General features: G+C 36.7%; 2 protein-coding genes across 2 annotated transcripts in view; both read right to left on the bottom strand.

Annotated features, from left to right (window-relative positions):
- znhit6 (zinc finger HIT-type containing 6) overlaps positions 1-14,890 on the bottom strand; it is a 29,297-nt gene extending 14,407 nt beyond the window's left edge. Inside the window, exons 1-5 of the mRNA XM_015056804.1 lie at positions 14,682-14,890; positions 14,294-14,359; positions 12,731-12,837; positions 12,060-12,145; positions 11,117-11,220 (exon numbers count right to left, since the gene is read on the bottom strand). Coding sequence (XP_014912290.1) covers positions 11,117-11,220; positions 12,060-12,145; positions 12,731-12,837; positions 14,294-14,359; positions 14,682-14,797 — 479 coding nt within the window. The 5' untranslated portion in view covers positions 14,798-14,890. The remainder of the gene's footprint in view (positions 1-11,116; positions 11,221-12,059; positions 12,146-12,730; positions 12,838-14,293; positions 14,360-14,681) is intronic.
- Positions 14,891-16,482: 1,592 nt separating this feature from the next.
- Positions 16,483-21,323, bottom strand: part of LOC106962401 (collagen alpha-1(XXIV) chain-like) — a 46,910-nt gene continuing 42,069 nt past the window's right edge. The window contains exons 41-47 of the mRNA XM_015056807.1: positions 21,109-21,144; positions 20,845-20,871; positions 20,338-20,397; positions 19,909-20,080; positions 18,843-18,952; positions 18,459-18,689; positions 16,483-17,803 (exon numbers count right to left, since the gene is read on the bottom strand). Of these exons, the coding sequence (XP_014912293.1) occupies positions 17,657-17,803; positions 18,459-18,689; positions 18,843-18,952; positions 19,909-20,080; positions 20,338-20,397; positions 20,845-20,871; positions 21,109-21,144 (783 nt within the window). The 3' untranslated portion in view covers positions 16,483-17,656. The remainder of the gene's footprint in view (positions 17,804-18,458; positions 18,690-18,842; positions 18,953-19,908; positions 20,081-20,337; positions 20,398-20,844; positions 20,872-21,108; positions 21,145-21,323) is intronic.

Here is a 21,323-nt window from a genome sequence, read left to right as displayed (position 1 = left end):
CAATCATGCACACTGGAAAAATGCCTGTCAGAAAAAAAAGGCTTTTGAACTATGCAGAGATTATGATGAAAGGGCTACATTTCTTATCAATAAGCTGTCTGCTACCTAAAACTGCTGGGATTTAACAACATTTTTGCTTTAGAGGGATTATTCTTCAAACAGAAACTAAGTCTTTATGAATGAATATGGATTGTTACAAGGTAAAAAAAAAAGCTTTTAAGAATGTAAACAAATAACATTAATGCAACACACGTGTTCAAGAAGTAGACTTGATCTTTTTAAATCTTTGTTAAAGCTCTGGCTGAGCTACAGCCTTCTCCAACTCCCCAGCACCCCTTTCAAAATCCCAGGTTGTTGTGATGTAATCAATTGAGGCAGTGATACGTCCTTTCAAAACCTTTTTTCCCCAAAAGTAATACTTACCCTATCCGATACAATTCAACTGTAAAAGACCCAGATGAATTAGAAAGGAAATTTGTAAAACTAAAGTTGCAATAAACTGGCTGCAAATGTGAACATTCTTAACATCTGCTCATTGCTTCCTTTGCCTGAAGATAAAACAATATAATTTTACAAGGTTACTAATGTGGCAGAAAAATAAATGCCGCTCCTCCTTTTCAAACACCAGTCAATAGTGTGTCAAATAGCACTGCTCTTCGGTATTTGGAATTTCAAATATTTAACATATCCTCTATGAAAAAAAAAAAAAAATCTGTGACTAGCCAGATTTTCCACAAATAATTTGGAGTAAGGTCCCGCAGAAAAATCTGAGAATACCAGACTGCAAAAAGGAGTCCACTGTATGGCGGTGGCAGCATTATAATAATATGCTGCATTAGTACCATGATAATATTGGTCCACATTAAAAATGTCTGAAAAATGTTTTGCAGTCATTTATCATTGCCTCATCTATTTCGAACAAAAGCTGGACATTTTAACAGGTGTGTACTCTTAAGGTCTACTGAACATGTGAAGAAAAAAAACTGATGTCTAACTTTCCAAAGAGACACAAGGGAATTATAGTCCATTTCTTCTGGCTCTGTAATTTTCCAATTTAGCTGCATTAGTCCAACGTTGATAACACTTGATAGAATGATAAACATATTTGATGTGTATTGCTGATTTTAACAATGGAACTTGACAAAATGCAATGTCTCTTGCTGGTTTTCACAGTATGATGTGTATCAAGTGTTTTAATGTTTTCATGATGCAAAGCACTTTGAACTGCCTTGCTGCTGAAATGTGCTGCACAAATAAGCTTGATTGTTTCTGAAAAATTATTTTCAAAAACAATCACTAGTGTCATGAGATCTGCATAACAGTCACCAATATTTCCATAAATAACTAATTAAATAAAACCATATGTAAAAAACAGACAGATACATGATAAAAGTCATATTCTAATCCATGTTTCTTTTATGTTTTTGGCTGATTTCCTCCTCTGGGTTTTCCCCCTTTTGTTTCCCCTCACTCAATCTCCTGAGCTCCCATTGACTCTGGCTCCTACTCAGCTCCACCCTCCGACTGTTTTATGCTAGATGCTTGTGCAAGACTCTGACATGACTTTGAGACCCACTTCTAACCGACTTCCGAACTGTAAAAAACAGTTTTTAATCACCAAATCTCTAAAACTAGCTGGCCATTAAATACCTGGAGTTAAATGTGTGTATTGTGAAATGTGTTCATGATGGAATAGATCATTTTGGAAACGAAAAGCAATGAATAGTAAACTTTAGTTTACACCCAGAGGTCAGATCATAAACCATCCTCACTGACATAACATGTTATGTAAGGTCGTTTTATAAAAAAATGGTCAAAAGTTTTGGAAGCAAAACAAACACTGTATTTTTCTAGCTTTGTTGCTCTGGTTTCCCTGACAGCTGATGTTTGATTAATGAGAACAGTGATTAAATATGCATCAATTCCACAACAGGAAGCCTATTTTCTAAAACTTTGTTTTAATAGATTGTTAGCCATAAAAATAAAGCAGTAGAAGACTAAAATAAAATCCTATCACTTTAATTAGAAAACTGTTTGCTGCAAAACTGGTGCATGAGCTTAACGTCATTATCTTGTTAGCAAACGGATTCAATCATGGCATTGCTCAACCAAGAAAACAGTTTCTAAGATGTTTGCGCATGAAAGGACAGCTTCCTGCAGTAGAAGGTGAGAAGTTCAGAATGTTAAAGAAGGCTTTAGTGTATTCTGGAGTGTTCAGCAAAAACTGGAAACATCCTCCCCAAGTTCAGTCAGTTTGCAACAAATCAGTTTGCAACCAATGCGCAGCTTGTTCAACATTGGCAGCAGGTGGGTGTTAGTGCAGATGTGCTCAGTCTAATGCTAAGATTATTAGGAGTCTCTTGTGACAAGAATAGACAGCTGGCAGTTTGTTTTTATGAATCCTAGACCTTAGTTAGTTATATTAGATTTTTTTTTCCAGAAATAGCATAGTGATCAATATCATCAGTCCTGTCAGAAAAACACAACAAAGATGTCAGTTCAACAGCAAATTCAAATCTAGCTACAGGTGTTAATGATGTAATTAGAGCTGGATCCTGAAATGAGGGAGGGGAGAAGAAAAGGAAACAGCTCTGGGAGTGCTCATTAGCGAAAGGGGACAAAAACATAAAAATTTCCCAGAAAATTTATGACACTGCTTGACACTTGTAATAGGTCATCCTTAATCAGGCCCAAACTAAATTACCGGTCAGTGCTTCTGTCAAACTGACTGATTACAGACCACCAATACAGCCTCCAAACAGGGATTTTCTCATGATTCTTTCATAATGAAAAATGCTGCGAAGTGTGTGGGAGGGAGTTAGCTTACTGCATATTCTGTCAAGCAATAATAATCAACTGGTAGCACCACTGAAACTGGCATTGGTTATCATCCGTCAGGATTTTACCAGGAAACTGATATTCTACATGTCAACAAGAACTTGGAGTTTTGTTCATGGGTGATGGTAAGATGGAGCGGGACATGGACAGACAGACTAGAGTTCATCTGCAGTAATGTGGGCAAAGCTGAAAGAATGAGACTCCAGATTCCACAAACCTCAGGAAACAAGGAGGCTGACTGAACTCATTCTCAGAAGAGAAGCTCCATAACCCAAGGGTGGCTCAAAGTAGAGCTACTGCTTCTCTGCATAGAAAGGTGTCAGGGTGCCTCTTGGGCATGACCCATGGGAGGAGACCCTGGAGAAGACGCAAAAGTCACTGGAGGGACTATGTATCCCCTCTGGCCTGGGAACATTTTGGGATCCACAAGAAAGAGTTGGAGCATGTCGGTGGGCAGAGGGATGTCTGGGGTTGCCCCCGTAGTCTGTTTACCCATCAACCTGATCTTTGATGTGCGGAAGACAGTGAGATGGATGTGAAAAAGGTCAAACTGAAAAAATTACTTTAAAGTTCATGAATAAACCTGTGAATCTTTTGAATTTTTTCTTTGTTATTCTTTGCTAATACCATGAAAGCATATTGGTCACAGAGAGGGAATAAACCATCAACTCAGCACTTGCCCTCTATAAAAACTTTGGAGGATTATCAGCTGTAATTTGCCATGAACTCACAAGGTTTATCCAGTGTTACAGAGAAGATGCACACTGTTAGAATCCAATGACTATAGCTTTTGGTCTTGTAATCTAGTGGAGATTATCCGGAGGACCTGATCTGGAAATTCCTGTCCTCAAGGGTCAGTTTTATGCATGTTTTAGTTGTTACCCTGTTCTAACACATCTAATTAAAAGACACTCATTAGAAGAAACCTGCACCAGAAGAAGAGTCAGAGATTGTGTTTTTTATTACATTGACATGTTTTTTAAACTTTGTTCTTTTAAGCATGTTGAACTAAGAACAAATTCTGTTAAACTTTAGTGAGCCAACTACAGATGGTGCCAGAAACCATCTCAGAAATAAAGCAGACTCAGACGAAGATGAACGAGTTCATTAACAAGAGCACACAATGTTGATTAAATAAGTAATTGGAGTCACTTGTGCCATCATCACTTTAACAGAACGCCTGACTGGTAATCTGGCAGTCAAGAGCTGAAATCCATCTGGCTGGATTAAAGATGGGACAGATCCAACAAGAATGGAACTATATGCGAAAGTCTGTGCTTTCCTCTTCTCAAAAGCACATGCCAGGATGTGGAACTGGGTGCTACTAGAAAAACATGGTGGGATTTGAGGATTTTTGTAAAAAAAAAAAAAAAAAAAAAAAAGCAAACGGCAAAAGGAGAAATTAAAGCAATATGTGAACCCAATGTTTATCCATTGGTGTAGTGTAGATAGTTACTCCTTGTTGAGTTTTCTGTTCCAGAAAAGGTGTAAAAATACCAATTGGTACAAAATGTAATGATATAGATATTGAGAAGACGAATATTTAGGTACCTGTTGTGGGAAATGACCAAAATTTTCATTGTTTTTTTGGGTGGCCGGGAGGGGGGGTGGGGGGGGTTATGAAGCAGACACCCTGCCGACTTATAGGACGTGGTTTAAAACTTTACATTATTAATAAAGCTAACACAGTGGCATAGGTTATTCCAAGCCATTTCTTTGGCTGCATTGCTATAGCCGTTGGCTTCCTGAAGATATACCAAGATTTTCTCCTGTTAATGTGTATAAAATATCTGTAAAACACATAATCTAATTTGTGATCTCTCCTAGTTATTAACAACATGTCTTGATTGAAACAGCCTAATTATAGTTTTTGGATTAATAACTTATTCTGCTCTATTGACCTTTATGTTACCTGTAGTTACAACAGATTGCCTCCTAAATCTTCTGATCTGCCCTTTGTCTGTGTGGTAAAGAATCAGGAGAAGTTCCAGCTTCACACTGATGTGTGAAAAGCCATAAAATAGCATGAGTTCAGGCCAGTATAGGAGAAGCTCCACTTCCACTTTGTTTAGATAAAGGTGACAACTGGTGTTTGATCTTGAAAACAAATTGTAGGGAGTTTCTAACTTTTAAGAGGGTCCGAGACAGCTCCTGGTTGGATGAGCAAAGATACGCCTTATTTGAATAATTTAAAGACAAGAATATGCCTTTACTATAAAAATTTGTGCAGGTGAGGAACAAACTTGATTTGCTTTTGCAACTCTCCAAAGACGTCTTTGCCTTTATTTTTTTTTCTTTCTTTCTTCTTCTTTTCTATTTGTCTCAGGTAAATGAATGTCTGTTTTCGTGTGTATGAAGTGTCTGTGTTGTTGATGTGATGTTATACTTTTAAATGTTAGAATGAACTCTGAAAATGTATGACGTGGAGCGTTGACTGTCATCTCTATGTGGCTTTTGTTTCCATGCATGGAATCATTGGATCCGGGAGCACAAGAAAATATAACGAGCCACAAGTCAATGATCTTATTCTCTACAATGTTCAAAAAAGATATCTGAAGAGAAAGTATTTCTGATGATCAAGTTTGGAAGTTTTTTATTTCAATTTAACCTTCTGCAAGTTTACTTCCATCTGCTAAACAGAGTATAAGAAAACTCCTGGTTAACTCAGTTTGAGCACCATTCAGACTGTAGTCAATAAGCCAATTATAACGGCTAGGTTTGACGGTCTGATGTAAGATTTGCCTCCAACAGCATCTAAAAGAGACTCTGCCCTGCATCAGGCAACAAAAGCCAAAATATTGACTGCTGGAGCTTAAGAACACTGTTTAAAGTTCAACTGAGTGTTTGGCAAGCAGAGGTCGTAACACACATGAGGGTGAGCTGATGAATATTCATAGCGCACCAATCTGGGGGAGAAATATGATTTTATACGCTTTAATCAATTTGTGTAGTCATCCATCAGACTGAATCATTCAGCTGCCATGAAAGTAAAATAAAATCTGTGATGAATGTGAACACTAAACTAAAGGCTTTTCTAAAATTGCATTAATTGGTCTAATGGAGGTGCCAAAATTACAGTTTGGCTGTTACAATCTGCATGTGAGCCTTCACAGCTTGCCCGCTGCAAGGGATAATTGCAAATCTGTGATATTTTCACTATGCTTGACAGTAATGCCAAACAGCCAGATTTACCATCATACACACTACCTTGCTTGCCATTTAAGGCATGTAAGACACTCTAGTGAAGTCTTTGTACTCATGTTTTTTCTTGGCTTATATAATGGTATTTCCATTGCAAATAAGGGAGTCATGCCATGATGTCAATGCCAACAAGAGTGTCTTGGGCAACAGATGTCCATTTAATGATGTAATGTGTTTTAAATTGACTTGAGCTTTGGTGAAAGTTTGACAAATTACACTAGCAACCACATATTAGGCATGGCATAAGGCTTAGAGAGGATGCACTGGATTGCAAAATGATTATTGAAAGTGTGCAGGATCAGGGTAATGTGATTCTTACATTTGCTTTGTCATTTAGAACTTTACAAACTAAAGTACAGCTAACTTGTTTTCTTCTTGATCTGGTTATCCTGATCCTACATAAACATACAAGCCTTTGTTGCACTTGGCTCTGTATTTAGCATTTTACCATGTAATGCATGTATTAAGGATGTAACCAAAAATACTTTTGTAGCTGGACTTTTAATTTTACTCTTGAACAGGTTCAATGGTGTTCTCATCTCAATGAGTGAATGCACTTCATCTTGGTGCTAGCAAGTTGGACTGATAACATTCTTCAGTGTGGAAGTTGCTCTAGAAAAAAGAAGATTCAGAAATCAAGAGGTGCAAGACTGCATTTTTCGTTTTTAAGCTTGACACAAGTACATCTCGCACGGAATCAGGCCAACAAAACTTTTGCGGCATTTATACTGTGTGGCCTTTATTCAGACAGACTCTAGGGGGCAGTGTTTTCTGCCTATGTCAACTGTATCATGTATAGAAGATAAAACAAACAAGACCAAAACAAAAAAAAAACAGTTGTATTAGAAACATGGTGACACCCATGAGTGTGCTGGTGGTATTTTTGTTTTTATGGGCTGAATCATTAAGATGTCTGTCTTTGAAAACCCCCGCCAGGAGAGGCTGCTTGTCCACACACTCACAAAATTTGAGAGGTGTGGAAAATTTGGTCCACACGAAGGGGTGTGGTTGCTGACATGATGTAATGATAGATGCGTCAAGCATCATTAAAGCTCAACACTGACAACCTCCTCCCACATGGTAAGATGCTGGTACTGGTTTTGATTTAAATATTTATTGATAGTTCACAGAAAACAGGCTGCTTCAGACTTTAGTACTTATAATAAATGAATCAAGAAATAAACAATTTAACAGATAGTAAGTAGGAGCTTTTCTGTCACAAATTTTCAGCTGAAATCGAAACAGCTATCATTTCATTTTAATGGAGCTGTAGGGGAAAAAAAGGAAAATATTGTGATGACACTTCAATACTTTGAAGAGTGCAAAAAAAAGTTAATCTTCAAATCGAGTAAAGCTCTATTTTCCTCCACTTCTATCAACAAAATACTAAATTTTACAGTGTGGTGTTCTTCAACACCTGTCAATAACTGGAAACAAAATTAATTCTCCTCTGACCCTCAAAGCCTGGTTAATTAGGCCTGATTTCCAATATATAGTAAAATAATATGCCAGCCACAAAAACCACACCAGCTCATATTGCTAATTATCTCAAGTTATTATAGAAATATCCTCAGTTATTACCCACAGTTACTGCTGCTGGAATGTGTTGTCGAGTCCACTCAGGCTGTCTACGAGGAAAATGTCCAGCCATGCCAGGCCGAGGCAGAAAAAAAGAAAACATAATTCCACCCTAACACAACTACTCCCAATGTTCTGCCAAATGCCAGCGATTATATACTTACCCTCCAAAAGGCTGAACTGGGAGCCAGTCTGTGACTTTTTGTAAATCTCGGTATGGTTTGTACAATCTTTTTAAAGTTAGATGCTGGCAAAAAGCAAAAGAAATAGCAGCTGCATTGTCATCATATAACATTTAATCAAGGACACAAACTCACATACACACACCATCGCAAGGCATGAAAGCCCTCCAGTCAGCTGTTTGTCAGTAATGATCCTCTTCTGGCAGCGGCGGTACGTAGCATGAGTATGTCGCTAACCAGCTGCAGTCACACAGCTCCCACATCTGCTTCTTATATTATGTACTTGGTACATTCTGAAGCACATTCTCACATGATCCCAGGCTAATAATTGTCTACCTTTCCATCCCAGACTGGATGTTCATTTGCTGGCCTGTGAATGAAACACCCTTGTTGAAAAGAACTTCTGTCAGACATTGTGAGATTAAGCAGACTAAACAAACAGCTGGGTACCAAAGCCTCCTCAGATTCCAGTTCAACAAAAGTAATTAAGCTTATTTTGTTTCTGCTTGTGTGATTATGGCACCTTCAAACATTTTCCTGGTGGCAAACTTTTATGAAAAACCAAAACTTCAAGGGGATCCCATAATTACTTTCAGCCACATTCATCAATCTACTGAAGTAGGAAAAAATATGGAGCAGATGGAGTTGGAACCTGTTACTAGACCCTGAAGTAAAGTTTCAAAAGTCAAGAGCGAATCAGTATTCTGAAGAAAGAAAGGTGGTAAAAGGTAAAGCAGCAGGGTAGAATCTCCTGGAAAGACACTCTACAGGCACTTCTGATTATTCTTGATATTCCAGACATATAAAACTTTAAGATGAAGTTCTATAACATCTCTTATTCCATTTTCCCAATTGAGGATGACAGTAGAAAGACTCAGCCTTAAATAAACCAGTAAGAAGAGTGGTAGATGGCTGCTGGTGAGAAAGACAATGGATGGCCTATAAAAAATTAGGAAGTTAGAAATGAAGAAATCTGTGAATGTGAACTCAACAATGAAACTCAATGACTGAATTACAACTTGACATAAGTGAATCTTTCCATGAAACAAGCTTAAAATTACCCAGCAATTCTATTCAAGCTATGAAGACATCACAAAAATACCATTACACGAGTTTATGGATCGAAAAGAACATTCACCTAAAAATATACACAATAACAGGAGAAAAACACCAAAAGTGAAGAGCTGTTTTGTTCTAATGTATTTACAACTCTTTTGGTTTTAACTAAAACACCATGTCTTCAAAATTATTGCAATTTAACAAGAGTGTTCTTTGTGTCAACACCAAGAAAAACAATCTGCTCATCCTATGCTGCACCAGCTTACAGTTGTTCTCTTAAATAATGTACTGGTCCTTTTCAGGGGTCTTGGCACCCACCTCATCCTGCCTAACATACACAAACCTAATTGGGGTTTGTGTTTGCTATGACACTTAACACTTATTTGTTCATCTTAAATCACAGCTGGGTACCAAAGCCTCCTCAGATTCCAGTTCAACAAAAGTAATTAAATCACATTGTCATAACAACATTCACCAATTCTTCCACATACTGTGTTTTCCTCATATTATGCAGCTTCAATCTGCAAGTCAAAGCTTTGCAAAAAACAGAAAATAATCTGTTTTTTTGCACTATCATTTATTGTGAATTCCGATTCGATCCCAAATATTACATCAGCATCCCAAACATGGTAGCTCCTTACTCAACTCAAGCTGCTGACTATTGGTGTGTTTGCCTAACAATTCATACCAGCTGCACTCAAAGCGACCAGTGATGCTGTAGTTTAAGAATCCAGACCTATTGTCATATGCACACCTTCAAACATTTGGTCTATTTAATAAACCTGGGGTTTCTTTTGCAGCCAAAGCATTTTTTTATAATTGCATTTACATTAACAAAAAAAAAAAAGCTGCAACTCAGGCCAGTAACAAATGACCTGCAATGCTAGCTGTGCTTATCAGGGTAGGAGGTCAACACAAACAGCTCATTTTATGAAGCAACAGGTCAACTTTTTTTCTGTAAGTTTATTCTTCACAAGAATCTCTGGAACCACGTTGAAGCTGAGTCAAATTAAAATATAAGGCAAACATGCTAGCTTTAACTGAGCAGCAAAGCTAACAGGTCTGAAGGAACATGGTAACAAAAAGACGTGAGTTTATTCAAGTCTGTATATGTTGAGTCATTAACACCTTAAGAAACAAATTATAAAGCTTAGAGTGTCCGAAGTGGCACACAGTCATAGCAGCTTTTAGCTGGTAAACTCTGTATGGGAGCAGCATATTAATACTGCCCTGCAGTGACTGTGTCAGCTGCTATTAGGAACATGGATAAGAGAGAAGCCCTGAAAGACCCTGTTGGATCAGCCATGTTGGAAACAGACCATGTAATACTCATTTAATGCTGTGATTCTGTACAGGATTAGTATCTGCAAATGCCTGATCTAAAATGACTGATCAGTATGAAGGACAAATCCTACAGTGACATTGATAACCTTTAGCATAACTTCAAACTTCTGAAATAAAAAAAAAATGGGAGAAGAAACAGCTCAACTCTAAGCATTTTAATTTAACCATAATGACAGAAATATATTGTTGTCTTTGATCTCGTAGTCTTCACAACATCACACGGGGTAAAGCTGGTAATTAAAGCTCACATCTGCCCTTTACAGTGCTCACTAAAATGACAGTCAGCAGAAAGTAAATTCAATCTAGTATTTTAAAGCAAATAAATGTGTTTTACAGGGCAAGCATGCTTACAAGAATTAAATAATAGCAACTAATAACATCAATGACTCCTTAATTACCCCAGCTCGTGTAAAATTTCAGACATGGAAAAAGCAGCTCCCAAAAGAGGGCTTCACCATAAACAAAGCATAGTCGGCACCAACAACTTAACAAGAGTGCCATCATGTGGCAAAACAACACATGGATCAGGACTTTATGTCATCAGGGTGACTGAGTCTATACTAATGTTTAGGTAAGTCTGCAAGAATATGACCACTGTTATATTTTCAATAGGAGTAGCAACTGGCTCTTCTTTTATACCATAACATCAACGTGAGATAGTCTGGAGAAACTTCACTATGTTGATATTGCACAATTGTTTCAACAGGATTTGGACAACAAGATCAATTCATTTAAAAAAGAGAAGATAAATATTTAAGAACTGAAGAGAAGAAATTAGGACACAGGATAGAAAAGTAGACTCTGAAATAATAGATTGCCTCTGTGTTGCTGGCTAAATGCATCTTATCTATGTGATGATGATTTATCATGTGTAACAATGGGCTTGATTATCTTTTAGTGATCGTTTTTCTTACTTTGTAAGAAACCAGGTGGAGTTTTCTTTGCTCTTTGTGAAGCTGACAGGGAGAAACCTCAGGGTGATGTTCATCTTTCTAGCATGGGAGGTCAACTTCTTTGCCTGTTCAACAGGAAATAAAACATCCAGTTACAATATAAGGAAAATAGTGGAATTAACATGGAGTTCATCACAGCTTAAGGGTGGACCGATTGTAGTTTTCTGGCTGATCGCCAATTACGATCTTTTAAAAAGCCCAACTTAACAATTCCGATTTTGGCTGATACCAGATTTTTGTCTGAAATACTGCTCAATATAACTAGAAAGTTGCTGAATTGGCAACAATGGGGTGACTATTTGTTAACTGTAAATGTAGTGAAATGACCTGGTCGGCCGGTTTCACAGCCAAACCTCTCTCACAGGAAAAAAGAAAAGCACAGTGGTTGATTTTTAGACCTTTGCCGACATTGATAACATCAGTGGATAAGATTGGTTCTCATGTAAAAATCGGCCAAGCACCGATCTGCCAAAATTAAGGAAATCGGCTGTCCGATAAATCAGTGCACCCCTACTGTTTACTGTTTGTGCAATCATAGACAGTTAATTAAATATTGAACATTAGATTGATGTAATAAATCTGAATAAAATGTGAAATACAGAAAATAGATAAATCCATATTAATCATGCATTTTCATGCTTTTGAGGGTTTAACTGCAATTGAAAACAGAGTTGTTGTGAGCTACTTTATTTTACTGTTCAGTTGCAGCATTTACTGGTCGTTTAAGCTCAGCATTTATTTGCCTCAAGCTCTGTGAAATAAAACAGAGATATTTCAGGAAAATTTTTAACCCTAACTTTCAAACATCCTACACTAATCCTAAACTAAGATTTTCAGTGTGATAGTGTTCCAATAAAAAAGCAAGAGTGAAGGGCGGTAAATAAATGCATAATCACAGACTTACTTTCAAAGTTGTACGTGGAGCCTGGATGAGATCATCTCTGGTGGCGCCGTCAGCAAATCTGCCAGTATCTTCTAGAAACCTGTAGTCTACATTACAGGCAAAGGGAAAACAGTAAATGTATCAGGGTAGATATGTAATACAATCCAAGTACCAAACAAGTCAGTTATTATAATGGTTGGGAAAAAAAGTTGTTCTTATATTTTGTTTTTCTGAGTTCTGCAATGTAGAGAAGAAAAAAAATCAAAAGCTTGTAACAGAGAAGTATATGTTTCATTGGATTTGAAAACTGGTGCTAATGAAGTGCAAACATGAAAGTCATTTTCCACAAGAAAACAAAACCCCAATAAAAACAGAGGTGGCAGCATCAGCCTGTGGAGAAGTCTGCCAGGAACAGAGACTAACAGAAGGCACAACAGAGAAAAAAGACAGATTTAAAAACAATAAAGTAAATGTGTTGGAAAAACACTCCCAAAAACACACACACACACACACACACACAAATACAATTGTGAGTACAAGAACAGTAATACATGCGTAAAACTGAACTTTACAATTTACGATTATGTGGTAATTTTTATTAGTCAAGCTGTACAAATACTTTTGAAAGGTTATCTACGTACATATTTCTCTTAAAGTTTCTTTATAAAATATTTTGCAGAGCAGATTCTCACCACTGAGAAGTGTCATTTCGTCAAAATGTGACAAAGTCACGAAAGCTGTTTTATTCCTAACACCACTGCACCCGGAGTCGTCCTTGTGTTTCTTCACACACAGCAAACTGGAAAATAAATATACAGAACATGGAAATTGAGTTATTCTAAACAAAACACACAAAGAGAATGATAACCGAGCAACATCACTTTAAAACTTCAACTAAAACTTCTGTGACAACTGTAGCATGTGTCGTGGTTTCCTTAGATGGATTACTACTTGGCATTTTATTAACAAAAATGGAATGAATTAGTGTAGAGGTACTTTGGTTGAATCTGTTAAGACTAAATCTGTGCCAGTGGGAGTTAATCCTAGTGCACACAGACAGTGTTCAGACTTCCACAGACAGACAAGTGTCTGGTTCATGTCAAACAGAGACCGTGTCTTTAGTAAACGGCGCAATGAAGAAAACTGAACAGCAACCAAAACCAACAGGCATCCATGAGCATGGGCAGAACATTTGGTAGGACCGTTTAGCCAAATAAAAATTCCAGCTATGACCTCTGCTGTGACATTTTGTATTTGAAGGTTGGGTTATAAATACTTCAGGATCCCCAGAAATCTAGGAACAAAGTGTGAATCATTTCTATTGGCAGGTTGTTACTGGAAGTGAATCAAAGTAAAGTTCAGACAGTAAAAACAAAAACACCGCCAGGAGTTGGTCATAAATTTTAGATTTCTGCACAAAAAAGTGCAGGATTTTTATAGACTGGTGTTAGAAACGTCTACAGTGACTCTTTCATGGTAAACATAGCAACATTTTCCTTCTTTTTCACTGATGATATTAAACTACATCTGTCGTTCAAGCTAAATGTGACATCCAAACTATAAAGGAAGCAATAAACATGTGCTTTAACTTCAGCTACACACTGAAAATACAGAATCTAGAACTTGCTTTTTGCAATACAAAATGGGACCCATATAAAAACAACTGTAAGCACTTAAACATACCTGTTCCCACATAAACTTTGAGCTGAATTTTATTTTATTTTTTTTATATAATTTTTGAGTTACTGTTGCAGTGCTTCTTACCATGCCTTATATGCTGGCGCATTGAGAAAAAAACAAACAAACATGGAACTAAACATGAGGAAATGAAATGGATTTCTGAGAATCCTTCTTGTTAAAGTAATCGAACCTTCTCTTTATTTTGTCTTTCTATGCCACTGAAATGAAACACATGTACACAGCACTGGGGGAAAATATGGCAAAACAAATAAAAAACCCTATAGAATGGAAGAAAAATAAATTAATGCACCAGAGTCTGTACATATTATGATGTGTTCTCAAGAAATGTCGCTGTACATCTCCTGTACACATGCTAAGCTAAACTATGTCAGCTTAACATAGGCTTGGTAAGCTAACATAGACGCATTAAAGAGACTAAACAACAAATAGACGAGTTGAAAACATCGACTATCAAAAAACAAAATAATATTTTCAATATTATTTAGTCTACATTTGAAGAGAAAACAAGCGACTGACAGAAAAAAAATGTCAAAATACAAAGAAAAACCGCTCACCTGCAGGTGTGTGAGAGGCAGGCAGGACATCTATACTTCGCTTCCTCTGATCCACAAACTCCACAACTAGACCAGAGCAAACAAATTAGAAAATATATAGGCTTATTTTGGAGGGGAAAAAACAAAAACAAACAATCCAATAAGAGGGGAAAAAAGGAGTGACAATGAACATAAATTGGAAAAAAAAAAAAAAAACATATAAACTCAAATCAAAGCTGTAAGAGAAACGATAATCTGCTGTGTGACTCAAAGAGAAAAAACAACACATAAGTATATGACAGTGTGTCAACATTTTGGAAAGACTTTAAACCCCGTACAACAAATATAAAAACAGGCTAGAATTCACAAGTTGGCAATTCAAGCAATGACGACTGAGCTGTCTACTTACTTTGAGAGAGACATCTTCCGTTTGGTCCTTTTCTGCTCCTCCTCTGGGCAGTAGTTATCGATATGACCATCCACGTTGGACATTTTTTGAACTTTCTGCAAAATTATTGAGCACATAGCAGGAAAAACGCAACTACACGTTGTTCAGGTTGCTGGCGGCATCAAAACAAACCTACTTCCGTTCGAGGCAGCACGTGGAAACAAGTTCCGGTTGAAAATTCCGCTCATTGGTGCCCCCTTGTGTCTGCAAGGAGCATCTGCAACTATCTCAAGTTGAAGTCAGCAAAGTTGTCCTGTATTTTGAACAGTATTCAGAAGATTTCATTGGTAATGGGACTAAATGGACTTAAAAACTCAACTTTTTAACAAAACTGGAGTGAAATAAGACTTTGAGAGACTCGATTTACCAGTATAAATTGTCTCTGTTTCTCGCTGATTTGTTTGCAACCAACGACTGGAATTTTGACGATCACTATTTATGAAAATAAAATGTCTCAAAGAAAATTGAGCCACTACTTGTTCTTATAAGTTAAAATAATAAGAATACTCATAAACAAAATCAGTAATATGACTTGATTGAATTAGTGTGCACACAATTAAGGTAATACTTTGTTGAGGAACTTTTTGATTTGATTAAAACCTTTAGTCTTATTCAGGTGGACTCCAACAGCTTAGTACATCTTGTTATAACAATATTTATGTACAGTTCTTTGCAAAAAACAGCTCAAAATCTCTGGTTTTAAAGGCATTCTCTGTCCACTCTGATGATGATGATGTGGATGGTGCTTTTACACAAAACATATTTGGAATTGTTGCCTAAAACTTCAACCTTGGACAAGAACTTATGTTTCTGTTTTCTGTTTTACTACCTAAATTCCTACAGTTTCTTTAATTGCTGTAGGTCGGTTGGCAGCTTGCTGAGGAATTTTTGTCTCATCTTTTCATCCAATTTGGAGAAACGTCCAGTTCTTAGTGACATTACAGTTCTGAGTTCACTGTATTCCATGATCTTGGAAATTATTTTCTGTCCTCCCCTGACTGATTCCTTTTGACAATGAGATCCTTTTGATGAACTACAGATTTTCCTGTTAGAGATGACTAACAAACTGTCCAAATAGAACAACTGAACATTATGTTGCGTTAATCAGAGGAACCTTAAGTGACAGCAGGGGTGTAGTGACAACATTTGAATGGAGAGAAACAAGTTTTACATATCTCAAGTTATAAGAATTATGCAACAATTTAATGAGGTGTAATTAATTGTGGTATCTATTATTATCCACATTCCCGTTTGTTTCCAGTTGTACCAGGTTCTAGGTCGCACTAAATGTGAAATATTCTAAAATAATTTATTATGGGTTTCTTTAGCTTTTCATCACAAAGCATAAGATCTTAAAGGCAATTTGCAGACCTTTTTATCCACTTCATAAATATAAGCATTCACTATGAATTTTTGATATTTCAAAATTCAGATGTTAATTAAGGATGGACAAATTTGTTCATAGATTGATGAGTGGATAAAAGGATAATGGACAGATTGATGGGAAAATTGATAAATGTAACTTTTCCATGTTGTTTAAAATGAAAAGCTTCTACTGCATATTGGTTGAAAACTGTAGTTTTAGATGTTCAGAAAACTGAAAATAAAACCATAAAATGGATACACATTTTTTCCATATTTTGCCAGACTTGGGAAAAGCCTTTAAAACCTGTGGTATTTATACTGGCAGTTATTATCATGCAAATATTTTTCATTTTTTCAAAAAAAAAAAAAAAAGAAGGAAAAAAAGCAGCAAACCATCTGTGAATAAAATGTACCATTTATTTATTTACACATTTCCATCCATTGTTATACTCCAAAAACTTCACAGAACGCTTTTAATAATATAATATAAGTTAAGACTATTTTGACTGTTTGACTCTGGCCAAAAATAGCTGCCAGTCAGCAAACAACCTCTGAAAGTATTTGATGAACAGTCACAGGAATGAACTCGCAAATGTACCTTTTAGACATAAATAACAGAGCTGTGATTGGCCAAACAGTTTATCTGAGAGTATAACTTACTGTGCTACAGCAATGTGAATAAAAAAAAAAAAGATTATAAATAAAAAATAAAAATATGCCGTCAATATATACACAGTAATTTTTGATGACTTGTTGTCTGTTGTTGCAGCACCAACAGTAGGTTACTGGACCTACCAAAAAGAGAAAAAGCTACAAAAATGCGTCTATCAAAAATTGGTTCATAAATTAGAAATGACCAAATGAACATAAGTACTCGTATAACACAAAAAAAAAAAAAATCTTGATGTAACCGGTACATACAACGCATCATTTATAAGGACTATTTGACAATAGAAACTAGTCTAGAAAGCAAACAAGCAGGTAGAGGTAGAGCACCATTGGTCAATATGTCAGAGTCCAACTGGGCAAGACCAAAGACAAAAAAGGTTATTAAAAATACTGCCTTAGATGGGACTTTGCATTTTAAAGCAGTTACATAATATCCACACACTATTGCACTTGCATACACTTTTGTTAGACAGTGCCCAGTGCAGAAGCCTGGCCCGTTCCTTCTGGTTTGACCCCTGCATAGGATGGTCTGGGTGTGCTTTCTGTGTAAGGTTTGGAATATGGAGAGGCTGCTGCGTTTGGAGGCCCTTCCCTGTGTTTAGGGATTAACATATGAGCCCATATGCAGTCAGTCTAAGCACTGTAAAAATGTCAAGCAAACCGTTGTTTACACATTTCTTTGAAAGCACAGATCTCATTTTCCTTGCTGGCACAAACACTCCATGAAGTTCGAGTTCTCAGCACCTGGAATTTGTTACTCTCCCAAAGTCTCAATAATGCTGTTCAATAAAATCACCCATCTTTTGATGTAGCCGAGGCAGCATCTCTTAGAAAGGAAGGCGTGTTTGAGCTTCTGTAGACATGAGTGATTTATGAGAGCTAGTTACAGGACAATGTAGGGGTCAGAGGAAGCAGACAGGACCAGTTTCTAAGTGTTGTTGATGGTTAAGCAGTGAAGAAGAAAATTCCTGGATGTCTATGATAGGTAGCTGACGACTGTCCTGAGTGTGGAAGAAAAAATGAGACTGGTGCCAGCTGCCATCTTGAATCTGAAACATAAAAAACTGTGATTAATATCTTTAGTTTTTTTATGGTTCAGATGATTTAAAGCACTTCAAAAATCCAAATGTTTTCCATTTCCCCATCTCATATAAAGCAGCCTCCACACATATTAGCATCCCTTGTTCAAATATGCAAAAAACACCCATCTGAAATTAAAAAAATACATATACTTTATGGCAGAGGTGTAGTCTTTCATGGAAACATACAACTTTTGATCAAATCTTTAATTCAGATATTTTTTCATAGAAGGATTGTTAGTCATTTCTCTTGGTTTCTGTTTTACCATTTCTGTGTTTTCTTGCTATGTACTCCACAGGTTTGGTTGTTTTTAAATTTTTATTAAAGAGTTTATGACGTCATGCTTTCTTATTTTTTCAGAACCACAGGACAGGTTTAACTGCTGTGGTTGTGGGGTTTTGGGTTCCATGATTAGAACCCAAAACCTTCTTGGTGCAAGGCGACAGAGCTACCAAGTGCAACACAAACACTTCACTGTAAAATGTTTTCCAGTAGTATTTGATTTACAGAAAACATTTCAATGATTCTTCTTTAGAGAAAAGATCCACTGAGTGAGTTAAGCTAACCACACCATGTGTGTCTTAATCCTGCTATTCAAAATGTGCTTTCTATCCATGCCATTACCTTGCATTCATCCTGAATCAGATGTGGTTCAAGTAGTGTGTTAAATGCATGTTTATTCCAACCAATAAACCGGGGTTTGGCGTCTTCTCTTTGCATGGATCCGGAGGAGCTGAATTTGTCTTTGGTTTTGTAGGCTGGATCACCCAGACAGTGAAATGTGATGCTTTGGCTTGCTTCAGAACTCAATAAATGGAGAAACTTCATTTGGACTTTCCCAATGTCAAACTCCAGCTATAAAAAAGGAATAGAAAGTATGACTGTAGTATCATAAGCACAAAGATAAGAAATGGTAAGAGATCTCTTTCAGGGTACCAACATTTATTTAGTCTAATTTCTAATGCTCAAAGCATTGACATGTTTAGTGTTTTACTTCTCCACTGATACCTTATTGGAGGCCACTGGGTGTAAACAAGTCTGTCCACCTCCAGTAAAGTTGCAGAAGACCTTGAAGGCATCAGAAGTGCAGCCAAGGTTTGGATCAATCCAGAACCAATCTGAAATAAAATGGAAAAAATGTTCAATTACACAGAGATGCATCACTCACATCCATCAAATTTTGTGTCGTCTGAATATCCAAGATTATGGATCCTGGAAACATGTCAAGAAGGAAGGACTTTGTGTTCCTCACCCAGTCTTCAAGGCTAAATACAGCCACCCTACCTAATTACAGTCACTTGTATCTGAGATCTTGGCCTCTCCATTTTGATCAATTTCTCATTACCAGAGGTAAAGATTGGGACCTAAACAAATTTATCAAGGTTATTTTTTCATCACAAAAAATCCACATCACTGCAGACAAGGCCCCAGCTAAAGCTAGAACTACTGATCAAACCTGAAATCTGGGTGTAGTGATGGACTCATATCTGAGCCTTCAGACACAAAGTCAGTTACAAAGACAGCCTTCTATCAGCTGAAAAAAAAATTCCAGGATTAAAGCAATAATGTCCCACAAAGATCTTGAGAAACTCATCCACATGTTTATCTTTATTTGAACTGATTACTTTACGGTGTCTCCACAGGTCTGCCTAAAAATATCAATTAGACATCTGCAGCTGAGCCAGGATGCAGCTGTTCACGTTCTCACTAAAATTTGGAAGATAGAGAAGATCACCTCAGTTCTAAAGTCCTCCCACTGGCTCCCTGTAGTCAGAGAATATATTTTAAAATACTTCTATTAGTTTATCCTAAAGGCCTGCTGTTAACCCAGACCAGTCAGGACTTCTAGTCCAAGTCTACTCTGCTTCCCCAGAATAAGATCTAAACAAGCAGAAGCTTCAGTTTTCATTCACCACTAATCTGGAACAAACTTCCAGAAAACTGCCAAAATGCTGAAACACTGAGTTTGTTTCAATCAAGACTAAAAACACATTTGCTTAGATAGCAGTCCATCTTATTCTGGTGTATTGTATAATTTGGCTAACCTCTCCAACATGTGACTCAGTGAACTTACCATCTTTGAGTTGTAAGTGCTGACAGTCCAGGAGGTCTTTACAGACACGAGCCGGATTTTCCTTTGTGCCAAAAGGTTTTTTGATGCTTTCAATCACTCCGCTCAGGTAACGCAGGGTCTTCAGTATCTCTACGTTCTGGTCTGGCAGGTTCATTTCAATGTTCTGAAAGATCTGCTTATGCAAGGGAAACAAAGGAGTCAAACTACAGAGTAATGAGGATTTAAAACCTCTTTAAAACAGCATCCTTATTTATTTGTATTAGGTGAACTTCAACCGAATTTTAGGTTTTACACCATGATCACAAAAACTAAAATATATCCCTCTGAAAATAAGGTATCTATAAGCTTCAATTTTTGAACATAATGATTAAAACAAATTATCCTTCAATGATATTATGACATAGAGAGAACAGTCTTTACGTGCTTTACCTCTGTCCTGACGTCTGTGTCAGACTGCCTGTGGAGAGCTGAGTCATCATAAATGTATCTCTGAAGATTCAGAACCAACATGATTAGACACATTCAAACCATAACAGTCACTATCTACTGTAATCCTACAGAAAAACAGGAGAAGGCTTGTATCTATAAAGGCTCACATTATTAATTTTAGCAGAATTAACAATGACAATCTTTTATAAACACTACAGATATTCTTTGATTAAAGAAGGATCTGATACAGTGGAAGTAAAGATAATAGAAGTTGATAAATGATTTACTTTGCCAAGTGCTACAACATTTTCTGAAATTCATTATTTGTTGGTTAGTCGTTTTTGAAAAAAAAAAAACTCTAGAAAAAAGGAACACATTTTAACAGGACATGGGAACGTTATAAAGTTGTTGCCTCTCCAGACATGTTACACATTTTTTCAGCATTTAGAATTTCATACCATCAAACTAAACTCTGTGTAAACATGATTCCTGGCACAAAACACTTACTGTGGGTCCGGGAGGGCCCGGTGGTCCCTAAAAAAAAAAATGCATAAGTTATGGGCAAAAATGGTCCCAATCAGATCAGTTTCTAAGATATTCTCTGTGAAGAGGCACTACTAGAAGATACAGATTTTATCCCAGAACACAAAATACTTAAAAATATGATTTTTAGTATTAAACATTTTTAATGCATGTCAGTCCAGCTTTTAAGGTCATTTAAATGCAACCCGTTCTGTACAGTGTTTGTTTGATACTGAAGTTAAGACTTACCTGTGGTCCTGGACTTCCATGTGGTCCTTGAGGTCCCTGAAAGTGTACCATGAAGTGTAAAGAATTTACATTTACTCATGATTATTATCAATGGTACATTACAAAACCTAATTTCAAAACAAGACCGTCAGCAGTTCACAAAACAACACACACACACACACAAAAAAAAAAAAAAAAACCTGCAAAAAACACACCAAGGGACAATGAAACAACAA

The sequence above is a fragment of the Poecilia latipinna genome, unplaced genomic scaffold, assembly GCF_001443285.1.
Source record: "Poecilia latipinna isolate Pla-1442-1.1 unplaced genomic scaffold, P_latipinna-1.0 Scaffold1409, whole genome shotgun sequence".
Lineage (NCBI taxonomy): Eukaryota > Metazoa > Chordata > Actinopteri > Cyprinodontiformes > Poeciliidae > Poecilia > Poecilia latipinna.
Note: the sequence above shows the minus strand (reverse complement) of the source record. Positions and strands in the feature narration are given on the sequence as shown.